Source organism: Festucalex cinctus, chromosome 10 (assembly GCF_051991245.1).
Source record: "Festucalex cinctus isolate MCC-2025b chromosome 10, RoL_Fcin_1.0, whole genome shotgun sequence".
NCBI classification, from domain to species: Eukaryota; Metazoa; Chordata; class Actinopteri; order Syngnathiformes; family Syngnathidae; genus Festucalex; species Festucalex cinctus.
In genome coordinates this window covers 21,753,536-21,765,231 of record NC_135420.1, presented here as the reverse complement: position 1 = coordinate 21,765,231, position 11,696 = coordinate 21,753,536, and the positions used below count along the sequence as shown (strand labels likewise).

At 38.7% G+C, this 11,696-nt stretch overlaps 2 protein-coding genes across 2 annotated transcripts; both read left to right on the top strand.

Annotated features, from left to right (window-relative positions):
• Positions 1–475: 475 nt before the first annotated feature.
• On the top strand, positions 476–7,649 carry mknk1 (MAPK interacting serine/threonine kinase 1). Its single transcript, XM_077534747.1, has 14 exons — positions 476–643; positions 1,359–1,421; positions 1,847–1,949; positions 2,032–2,130; positions 2,197–2,294; positions 2,643–2,722; positions 2,815–2,888; positions 2,970–3,074; positions 3,160–3,215; positions 3,659–3,754; positions 3,998–4,192; positions 4,369–4,533; positions 4,611–4,654; positions 6,009–7,649. The coding sequence occupies exons 2-14, from the start codon at positions 1,368–1,370 to the stop codon at positions 6,256–6,258; spliced, it is 1,419 nt and encodes a 472-aa protein (XP_077390873.1). The 5' UTR covers positions 476–643; positions 1,359–1,367; the 3' UTR covers positions 6,259–7,649.
• On the top strand, positions 6,551–11,268 carry LOC144027331 (transmembrane protein 275-like). Its single transcript, XM_077534748.1, has 3 exons — positions 6,551–6,584; positions 8,223–8,307; positions 9,665–11,268. Exon 3 carries the CDS (start codon positions 9,668–9,670, stop codon positions 10,211–10,213), a length of 546 nt encoding a protein of 181 aa, XP_077390874.1. The 5' UTR covers positions 6,551–6,584; positions 8,223–8,307; positions 9,665–9,667; the 3' UTR covers positions 10,214–11,268.
• Positions 11,269–11,696: the final 428 nt, after the last annotated feature.

Genomic DNA, 11,696 nt, shown 5'->3' with positions numbered 1-11,696 from the left:
ACTTTTGAAACATATAAAGGGGCATTATGTACATAATGCCCCTTGATCATCTTGTGTGCTTGCGTGGATTTGCTCCAAGCACTCGGGGTTCTTCCCTGGTCTCATTAAAAACAAAAAAAACAAAAAAAAAAGTTTAAATTTGGTTACTTTACTTTCTATTGACCAGGTCTCAGTTATCGACTTGTGATCATGAAAGTTATGATTAATTGGCGTTATGTCAGGGAAACATAAACGTAAAACTTAAATTGTCACAAAGCATACATATACATTAATGAGTGCGCTCATTTAACAAAAAAGTTTAAAATGATTGTCCCGTATAAATGGTTATGAAATGCAAAATAAGGGAGGAAAATCAAATATATGACAAGCTGTGAAAGGCATAAAGAAGGAAAAAGACCCGTTTCAAGTTCAAAACCTTCATTATGTGAAGAGGCGTGACGAGAGACGTTTACGTGACGTTTCCTATTGAACCAATGGACGAAGGGAAAACGCGGAAGTAGCCGCGTCTGTGTGTTGATGTGTTTTCCCGCTGGGCGCGTCACCGCAACCGGTCCATTGGTGGCTTTCAGCTTGAGATGGGAGTTTGCATCAGCGCTTGGAGGCTCTGACCGGCGGGGATTCGACCAGTTCGGAGAATGTTCAGGTTAAAAGACCATTTCATGTCTCAGATTTGCTTTACCAGCACCTGGCTCGTATTTATATAAATTATTTAGGGATGGCGTGAATTGCTATCGGACGTGGTTTGACAGGTTTGTGCTAGGCTAGCTAGCTAGCTAGCTAGCTGTGGCTAACGCTAACAACATTACGTCGTTTGTCGATTTTAAAGACATGGCCACTTACTGTTGTTGTTGACCAAGCGAATGAAATTTTTACCAAGCAAATGTTATGAAGCTATTATTTTACTGCAATAAATGTTTAATGTAAGTGTTAATGTACGAGTTGACCATGGCTTGGGTGTCTATGACGTCACGACTTGGGTTGGATTTGCTAACGTTGGCTTGCTATTGGATTTCATACAGTTGTATCCTGGTAAGCTCATTTATTTATATAACACTTCTCGCAGACAACTGTCAGAGCATTTTACATGGTTAAATGCAAATAATGTTACCAGTTTATAGCTTTAGCACTTGACTATGGTTTGTTTAATGTCTCTTAAAGTGAGACTACATATTATTCATAAAATTATTTAGTTACTATTTCACAATCGTCTGTGTAACCAAAGAAATAACCCATCTGAGGCAATAGTTGATGCGTGAGATCATGTTCTTTGACTGACAAGCTTATCTTATTACGTCTGAATGTGTTTGGTCGGATGCAGGGTATTCCAGGTTGACTAAATATTTGTAATGTTCCCTCAGTTGGCAGCTATGGTGAGGCACCGCATGATGACGGAGTTGCAAGTCTTCCAGCACTCGCTCCAGGTACCATCTGTCACCGCGTTGATGTGAAACATCAGCTTATCAGTGCACTGACTTGTCAGCCTTATCTACCTTTACACACAGACGTTCCATCAGTCTCAGAGAGTCATGTGCTATGACTGGATCTGTAAACATGTCTGGTAATAGTCGATAAGGTTGGCATTTTGTGTACTAACAGCGAGCTACTGTTCTGGCAGGTTGCCTTAGAGAAGGGATGCAAAATTTGTGATTGAAAAAAAAAAAAGAAAGTTAAATTTCAGTCCTATTTTTTAAAGGTGAACAATCTGTTTTGGTGACTTTTTCATTAATAAATAAACTGATTTTTTTTTTCCAATTATGTTTTATGCAAATAGAAAACCATGCATTTCCTCTTCTACCTTCTCAAAAGAATGATTGTTTCCTCCCCTCGTTTTTCCTGTCTGTTCCAGGGCAAGTCCCTGGCTCTGGGCCAAGTAGGGCAGTGTTATGGGGAGCAGCAGCAGAATGGGATGGCTTCAGAGGACAGGCAGCACATCGCTCAAGTGCCTGCAGGTGCGACACAGCCTTATTGTTCAGCGCGGCGGACATGGTTTCAAATGTCTTCATTTGTCGTTGTCGTCATGCGCTGCATCAGAAGTTGAGAAAAGCCAGCCTTTGAACATCCCCGATGCAGCCAAACGAAAGAAGAAGAAAAGATCAAGAGCGACAAACAACTCCACCGGCACTTTTGATGGTAATAATGGCCGGATTTGAGTATGACTCGTGGATATGTATTGAACTCGTTCTTCATTCAATTTAGACCTCTACAAGCTGACAGATGAGGTGCTTGGTCAGGGGGCCTTTGCCAAAGTCCAAGGATGCATCAGCCTGCAGAATGGGCAGGAGTATGCAGTAAAGGTGACTTTTAAAATTAGTTTCTGTAAAAGGGCGATGTGAGACATTTTTAGAGCAATGACAGTTTTTTTTAATCATTGATTAATCAGTTTATTATTTTTTGATTGATTGGCGAATTAGAAAAAAAAAAACGTGTTTAAAGGAGGAATCAACCTCATAATTCAGCTAACGGCAGATGCACTTCAAATGAAATGTTCACGGTTCATGTGGGGGGGGAAAAAAGTGCTTTTGAGATTGGTGTTGTAGTGTTGACTTAGATTGAAATCTTTCAAATTCGATAGTGTCTCTAAGCAACCGATGCAGATGGTTACATAACATTGCTTTGAAATGTATTTTTGGTCTGTCACACAGATCATCGAAAAGAGTGCAGGTCACAGCCGCAACCGAGTCTTCCGGGAAGTGGAGACGCTTTACCAGTGTCAAGGAAACAAGTGAGGGAATTTATGTCATCTTTGAAAAGACATTTCAGGAAATCACCACAATTAATGTCAACTGAAACTAAATTGGCGATATTTTGACACAGGAATATTTTGGAACTGATCGAGTTCTTTGAAGACGACACCTGCTTTTATTTGGTGTTTGAAAAGTTGCGAGGAGGTGAGCGGAAAGAACAGCGGCCATTTTGTCTGCGCGCAATGCGACATGCACCGACACGACGCGATTGTTTCGTCTCACTAGGTTCCATCCTTACACACATCCAGAACCGGAAGCACTTTGATGAGCTGGAGGCCAGCAAGGTGGTCCGTGACATCGCCCAAGCGCTTGACTTTCTACACATAAAGGGTAAAGCACCTCTTTGTAAAATCTACCCACATTCGGCTGACACTGTCCCAGTTGTCAACGGTAGCACTGTGTGTTGTCCTTCCAGGTATTGCTCACAGGGACCTCAAACTGGAGAACGTCCTTTGTGAATGCACTGATCAAGTAAGTAAACCAGGTTACAAATGGGTGCTTTAAATGATTGAAAAGACCTTATCTGGAATGTTTTAATATATGTATTTACCCTAAAACAAAACAGTTATTTACCACATCTGTAAGTTGCTAGCAGCTTGAAAATAGATTATAAAATGTACCTTAAGTAGGCTTTGTCGACAATAAATGGTGGAGGGGACCGCATCGCAACACATACATCCTAACCAAATCTATGACAAAACTTCTATTTCAACTCATTCACTCCAAGCCATTTTCACAGAAGCAAACCGTCTGTTTTACTGGATTTTGACTGATTTGATTGACTGACACTTTTCTTTTTAAATAATAATAATCCGTAACAATCCATCCCTGTTGTGGAACATTTCACATTTGTTTTCATTTGTTTTTTTTATGACCTTCAGCAACCCACCACCTTTTTTTTTTTTTCCCTCCAGGTGTCACCGGTTAAGATCTGTGACTTTGACCTGGGAAGCGGCGTGCAGCTCAGCAGCGCCTGCACACCTATCACCACTCCAGAACTCACTACACCGGTAAGATTTAGAACTTAGATTAGTGATCTGTGGACTATGAGATATGAATATTACAAATAATGTTCATTTTTGCCAGCTATGTATAGTGACAGGCAAAACAATTAAATGCTCTTCGACCAGATGGCAGAAGCTCCAACTTCCCTGTTGCCATTCAACAGAATTAGCAGTCGACTACGTTCAATATCGGTTGTTGTTATTCACGAGCATGCTACAAACTTCTGGTCACGCGTTGTCGCTTTTTAGTGTGGCTCAGCTGAATACATGGCTCCAGAAGTGGTGGAGGTGTTCACCGACGAGGCGTCCTTCTACGACAAGCGCTGTGACCTGTGGAGCCTCGGGGTCATTCTCTACATCCTGTTAAGTGGCAGCCCGCCCTTCACGGGCCACTGCGGCAGCGATTGCGGGTGGGACCGGGGGGAAACGTGCCGCACGTGCCAGGTACGCTCACCTTGATGGGACTTCACTGCCTGTAACGTGACATATCCACATATTGTTAGCCTAAAAGTAAAACGTTCCATCAGGTGACACACACGCGCAATCACCTTTCAAAAATAGAACTTGAGACATCGTGGCGCTTGTGTGCTGACAATGTCATGTCATGTTCCGGCCCCCAGAGTCACCTGTTTGAGAGCATCCAGCAGGGCAAATACGAGTTTCCAGACAAGGACTGGGCTCACATCACAGACGCCGCCAAGGATCTTATCAGCAAGCTGCTGGTACGAGACGCCACATTGCGCCTCAGCGCCGCTCAGGTCCTTAAGCACCCGTGGGTGCAGGGGGTAAGGTTTTGCTTTTTTGCTTGCTTGCTTTGGTATTGGAGACCTGAATTTCACACGCACCTCTCTTATTTGTACAGAATGCACCAGAGCGAGGTCTTCCAACTCCTCATGCCTTACAGAGGTAAACTGTAAAGTCGTGAAAGCACTGAAAGAAATGAAGTCATCCAAAAAGTTACATTCTTCGACAGTTCTTCCGAACTCTGCCACTAATAGCAAAAGTCCACACGTTCCCTGCCAATTACCCGCACATGCCACAAGATGGCAACAAAGCACTACTTTTCTGTTGGACAAGGCTATGGCCTCTATGAATGAAGCTACTCCCTTCACTTCACCATAGTTGAAAGGACCAAAATGGCGCTAAATCAATACTTTTAGACAGGGCTTTGGCTTAAGCACAAAAAAATAGGCTGGAAATGTATATAAACATCATGACTAAAATACCTGAGATATACTGTTAAAGAAAATATTATTTAATTTAAAGAAAAAAATCAATCTTGCATGGCATCTGTTCAAAACAAAAATATGAAAAATGTGAATTTGTAGATGGTGGACCATTGATGGTTTCCAATATTTACAAAAGAATGTTTGAAGATTATAAATATTTTTTTTAGCCCTTGTGACCATGTCGAAGTGTCCTTGAGCAAGATACTGAACCCTCAGGTTGCTCCTGATGCTGCGTCATGAGTAGGTAAAATGAGGAAACGGTGTTAAAAGCACTTTGAGGACCTAAGGTTGAAAAGCGCTATACCAGTGAAAGCCCCTTTTTCATCCAATGAATTGGCCATTTAATCATAATAAATACATTAAAAATAATAATTAAAAAAATCAAAATAAAACACAAAAAGACCCCAAGGACCATACAATTCACACTGAACTAAAAAGCCAAGGGAAAAAAGTGGGTCTTAAAGGGATACTTCACTTTTTCAGCCCATTATAGCAATAAAAAGTTCATATTTTGTCTATAATTAATTTGATACTTTCATTATTTTTCATGTACAAATAGTACCTTTAAAAACACATTTTTTGCAACTTGCTGTCGACTGAAAATGACATCACAAGGGCTCAGGTAACCAATCACAGCTCACCTGTTTTCTAGGTTTGGTCAGGGGACATTCATAAGCTGAGCTGTGATTGGTTACCTGAGCCCTTGTGATGTCATTTTCAGGTGACAGCAAGTTGCAAAATGTGTTTTTAAAGGCACTGATTGTACGTGAATAATAATGAAAGTATCAAATTAATTATAGACAAAATATTTTTACTGCTATAATGGGCTAAATTAGTGAAGTATCACTTGAAATTAGTATCGCCCCTTTTTTTTTTCTTTTTTTTTAAATAAATAATTATGATTTAAGATGCAGTAGGCCGTGCACAGTTTTTTGTCGTACCCAAAAAAACAAAACAAAAAAAAGTGGGGAACTGGACGTTTAAAAGTCAAAGTCAAGTCCCTTTCACGTGTACGTATGTCAACCTCGTAGGAACAGCAGCACCAAAGACTTGAGCCAGTTTGCAGCCGAAGCCATCGCCTTCCACCGGCAGCTGTCGCAGCATGACGAGCAGCAGCAGCAGCAACAGGAAGTAGAGGACGAAGAAGAGGAAGAGGTGTGCCCCGCAGTCATTTGCTCCATGAGGCTTTCTCCGCCGTCCAACTCCAGACTGGCTCGCAGGAGGGCGCAGTCCAACGCCATACGCGGCGGCCGAGACGGCGCGGCTGACCTCACGGCCTGAAAATGAGCCGCTCGCTTTACTGTTCTCATCTTTTATTATCTGTTCTCTCTGGGTGTGATCGGGTGATAAGTTGTTGTGGAAACTTTTTTTTTTTTTTTTGTTCTCTTTCCCACTTCCTGTATTTTATCTCTTGCAGCAAAGTAGCATTTTGTCTTGGAAACCTCGGGAAAACTCCTGGCATTTTAATAACCCTTTGATGCACAACATGGGTCAAAAGTGACCCGACCAAGTTGTGCATTAGAAGGGGTGTGAATATGTTGTGCATCAAAGGGATATAGTGCTTTTTTTTTTTTTTTTTTTTTTTTTAGGAAAGAAGAATACAGTAGGTAATTTCTTATTTTTGTATTTATTGTAGCCAAATATCTTGCTTTATGATTGCCTCATAATTGCCTGAAGAATTTTTTTGTCTTTGTTTTTTTTTTGTTTGTTTTTTTTGTTTTTTTGTTTTAAATAGTAATGTGATTGCTTTTATGAAGCCTGTCCGTGTATGTGAAAGGGAGTCTCTTATTGTGTTCTAAGCTCAAGTGCGTTGTGATTTTTTTTTATTAGAATTTCCGGACTGTGAAGAACTTGTAATGATTTTCTTTTTTTTTTGTTCACAGTGTTTTAAGTTACCTGTTAGCACAGATGTACTTTAAAAGTTGGACAAAGCATGTTTTGTTTATACGTATTTTGAACTTGGATTTGTCTCCGCACGGTCAAGTTGGAGCCTGCTTTTCACGAGGAAAAGTTATTTATTCGAACCTGGTGCTTCCACATGTTATGTCTGGCAACTTCAAATGTGACTTGTTCACACATATTGTCAGCATCGATAAAGGAATATATATTTCATATTGGTATTAAAAGGGAGTTATTTTGATGTGAATGTGGTCGCTCGATCAAACGAATGCTGATAAATAATACACGCTTTATCAAAGAGGAGGAGCACCAAATGGTCTTTTGTACGCCGGATCAAAAAGTGTTTTATTGAACGTCTTATACGTCGTGTATTTTTCTTATCATGTTCTGTTGTTTCTCCTGAATGTGCCATGAATGAAGCTTAGATAAGCAGTACATTACGTGGGGAATATTTTATTTAAAGAAGTATTTTTTTTTTTTATTTGGTAGAGATTAGTTTCATATTGTGTGTGAGAAAGTCTGGTGTGTCGGTAAGGTTTGATTCCACGTGGTTGCCGTGGACACAACATCTCTATAGCAACGCTGATCTACTGGAAAAGCCTCTTATCTGATGTGTGTTTATTTGCATCGTTAACTCAAGTGGCAGCAAATGAGAAACGTATGCAATCATGGAGCCCCTCCCTCATTTGCATTCCTGTTTAATTAATGGGTTTGTGCATAAGTTGGGAGGGCATCACTGGCATGCTATTTTCAATAAAACAATTCGAAATGAACTATTGTGTCAAAAGTCGAATTTTTTTTATTCGAAGTACTATAAATCTAATGACACGAAAAGCATATTATATATATTTAAAAATAAAACAATCATGTTTTGCATTTAATTCAATTCTATTCATTTCATTTAGTTGTATTTCATTTTAACATTTTAATTTTGTGCTTTTATTGAATACAATTTTGTGTTAAATGTATTGCTTACGTTTTGTTACTTCATTTAATTGTCTTATGTATTTTACTTACATCTTACTTATTTTGGTACGATTTAATTTTTATTTAGTGTTACTTTTAAAAAATGTTTCCTTTTATTACCAATGTATTGTTTCATTTTATTTTCAATTTTATTTTGGTTTTAAATGTAAATGAGTTATTTCGTAAATGTAATTTTATTTCATCATTTTATTTATTTAAATTTAATGTCATTTGGTACAAAATGAATACAATTAGGCCTAAATGTTTACCTTTTTGTGTAATTGTATTGCAGTCTTAAAAGTGGGCGTGCCGTTTCATGTTACACAGTAGAGCACCAGAGTGGAGACAGCAGCTGATAGTGTTCTTATTTGCTCCTGCAGGGAGGAGACATCTGGTGTTCGCTTCTACTGCATCCTGTTCACATGGACATGGACGGACAAACACCATTAAAGCCTCTCATGTAAAGTAAGTAAATGTTAATATCTTACAAGGGATTACCTACTCCCTTTTTCGTGTTTTGTGTGTGTGATGTGTAAAAAAGGGGGGAGGGGGTGTGATAATTGACACTTCGGGACGACTGGTCAATCGTAATTGTAAATGTGTGCATTTCCTTCAAGGTCTCCAATAAAAGACTAGGAGATAAGTATCACCAGACACTGTAAAAATTGTATATTGTATTAATTGAAGAGGTCTAGATTTTTTTATTTATTTTTTTAAATAAAAACCAGTAGACAATTTATGTTCAGTTTTTTTGTGTGTTTTTTTTTAGTAAACAGGTCAAGTCAAAAGGCTTTATTTTATTTTTAATAAAAACCTTATTCTTATTAAACATTACTGTTAAAAATTGACTTTCAAGTATTGGCAAAACCACTTAAGGTTGTCGCTGGCTCCTGAAAGTAACTGGTAAAACTTGTAATCTAACTTCGTTTCTTTTGAAATCAAGTGATCAGTGGCATAAATAAGTTATTTTTTAAATCAATATACCTCACTTTAAAAAAAAAAAAAAAAAAAAAAAAACTTACTTACATGGTCAATTTTTTGTTGCTTTTATTTTTTAAACGCCTTACTATATATATATGTACGTCATGGTCGTTATAAAAAAAAAATGCCTTACTATACATGGTCATTTTAAAAAATGGCTTACTATATGGTCGTTTAAAAAAAAAAAAAAAAAAAAAGCCTTACTATACATGGTCGTAAAAAAAAAAATGCCTTACTATACATGGTCGTTAAAAAAAAAAAAAGCCTTACTATACATGGTCATTAAAAAAATAAATAAATAAAGCCTTGCTATATATTGTCGTTAAAAAAAATAAAAAATAAATCAACGGCTGACTACATGGTCTTAAAAAAAAAAAAAAAAAAAAAAAGCCTTACTATACATGGTCGTTAAAAAAAAAAAAAAAAAAAAAAAAGCCTTACTATACATGGTCGTTAAGAAAAAAAAAAAAAAAAGCCTTACTATACATGGTCGTTAAAAAAAAAAAAGCCTTACTATACATGGTCGTTAAAAAAGAAAATGCCTTACTATACATGGTCATTAAAAAAATAAATAAATAAAGCCTTGCTATATATGGTCGTTAAAAAAAATAAAAAATAAATCAACGGCTGACTACATGGTCTTAAAAAAAATAAAAATAAAATCATAAATGCCTTACTATACATGGTCGTTTAAAAAAAAAAAAAAAAAAAAAAAAAAGCCTTACTATACATGGTCGTTTAAAAAAAAAAAAAAAAATGCCTTACTATATATACATGGTCATTTAAAAAAATGCCTTACTATACATGGCTGTTTAAAAAAACACTAACTTCTTCATCTCAGGTGATGAGTCCATCGCTTCTGCATCTGATCTTCAGCTGGTCTGGACCCCTCGCACACCCCTCCATGGTGCTGCCGGAAAACACGTGCAGACCCTCCGCAGCCAAGCGGGTCCCAAAACCCAACCCGCGCCTTTGTCCCTGCAGCCTGCCCTCACCTCCGCTTTGCTGCGCGTGCGGCCTGTGCCTGCTGCTGGCCGGCGTCAACGTCACCCTGGTGGGCGCCTTCGCCTTCGGCACCTTCATCCCGAGCGGCAACCCCCCCATCGTCATCGGGCCGCTCCTGCTGCTCACCGCCCTGGCTTTCTTCGCGGTGTGCTGCGTCACCAGTGGCGGGCGCCCGCCGGCGAGCTCCGTCCCTCGGGTCCGGGGGCCCATGCGGGCGGGGGCGGCGGCCTTTGAGATGGAGACTAGCGAACACACCCAGCAGGAGACTACGGCGCTCCAGTTTAGCCCCACCGGCTCGCCCGTCTCATCGTGCGGGTCCCGTGCCGACAACGCCGCACTGCCCGCGTGCCCTGGAGGGGGCGATAATGGGCTTGTGGGGGTGTGATACGTGTATGATCACTCAGAATCCACCAGACTTGACTTCTGCTGGCGAGTAAATGTGCTGCTGACTAATAAGATTTTATTTTTTATGTTCACATCTCCTATTTATAATGCATTCAGAATGTACAGACAGGGATTGAGTCCTAAATTGACCTCCTACTAACTTTCTTTTAGAATTGTCTTTATTTAAATAATAATAAAAATAATCATCTTTAATGACCAATCATAGCTCACCTGTTTTCTGGGTTTGGTCAGCCAATTGAGCCATGATTGGGCGTTAACTACTTCCTCAGCACAGGTGATGTCATCATCAATCGACAGCAAGTAGAAAAAATACTTTTTAAAGGTATTAATTGTACCTCATTAATTATATACAAATTATTAACTTTTTTACTGCTGAAAATGGCTCAATGAGTCACGTATCCCTTTCAAAATAAATACCACCAGAATCCTCAGCGTACTTCCTCGACACCAATTCTTACTTCACTCTTAGTCAGGGCTTTGGCGCCATCTTGTGGCATTTTAGGGCATTGCAGCTAATACAGCGCTTAATGAGCAGATAAATGAAAAAAAGAAAAGTAAAATAAAAATAACACATTCAATGCATGAAATATGGTACATATGCTACTCTTGGAATTTTGTATGGCTAGCAGTATTTTGGAAAGTAACATACAGTACATATAGGCCATTAATGTACGTATATATGTACTGAACCGCATTCGTGAGCAAGTGTACCTAATGATTTGGTCTTGTCCTCAAATTGGGTCTGCTGTTCTTTGAAACGGATGGACCACATGTGTTTAATGCTTACCATGTCAGCTTTGTAATGTATTAAAAAAAAAAGTGAACTGATGAATGAATTTTAAAGTTGTGATTGTGAACGTCATATTATCTGTATACACTCATGATCGTTACCTGGCATCTGAGGCAGCACCTGTCAGGCTGATGTGAGATTCGTGTTTACTCAGCGTGGCACTCGTGTGTGCGTGTATGTGTAAACAAGCACACTGTGATTAAACTCAGCTATTGTGCAGTAAAGATAAGAGGCCTATCATTCTGCTCACTCTTATTGCAGCCCCCACCTCTTCCTTTATTATGAAAGGCAATGTTATAATAGTGTTGCTATAAAGCAGATGAGGGTGTGATGGACCTGGCGAGCTGAAGGAGGAGGTCGTCTTGCCCTGGCAGATTAACTGAAGTCCCGTTTTTTTGTTGTTTTTTAAATGCCTTATTATACATGGTCATTTAAAAAAAAAAAAAAAAAAAAAAAAAGCCTTACTATATTCATGGTCGTTAAAAAAACAACAAAAAAAACACCTTACTATTCATTGTCATTTTTTTTAAAAAACACCTTACTATACATAGTTGTTAAAAACAAAAAACAAAAAAAAACAAACAAAAAAAAGCCTTACTATACATGGTCGTTTAAAAAAAAAAAAATCACCTTACTATACATGGTCGTTAAAAAAAAAACAAAAAGAAATCAC

Bases quoted from the DNA above. Each gene is read 5' to 3' on its own strand.
- LOC144027331 (XM_077534748.1), top strand. From the start codon at position 9,668: ATGAGTCCATCGCTTCTGCATCTGATCTTCAGCTGGTCTGGACCCCTC.
- mknk1 (XM_077534747.1), top strand. From the start codon at position 1,368: ATGGTGAGGCACCGCATGATGACGGAGTTGCAAGTCTTCCAGCACTCG. The intron at 2,131-2,196 runs GTAATAATGGCC...CATTCAATTTAG, and splicing joins CTCCACCGGCACTTTTGATG to ACCTCTACAAGCTGACAGAT. The intron at 2,889-2,969 runs GTGAGCGGAAAG...TCGTCTCACTAG, and splicing joins GTTTGAAAAGTTGCGAGGAG to GTTCCATCCTTACACACATC.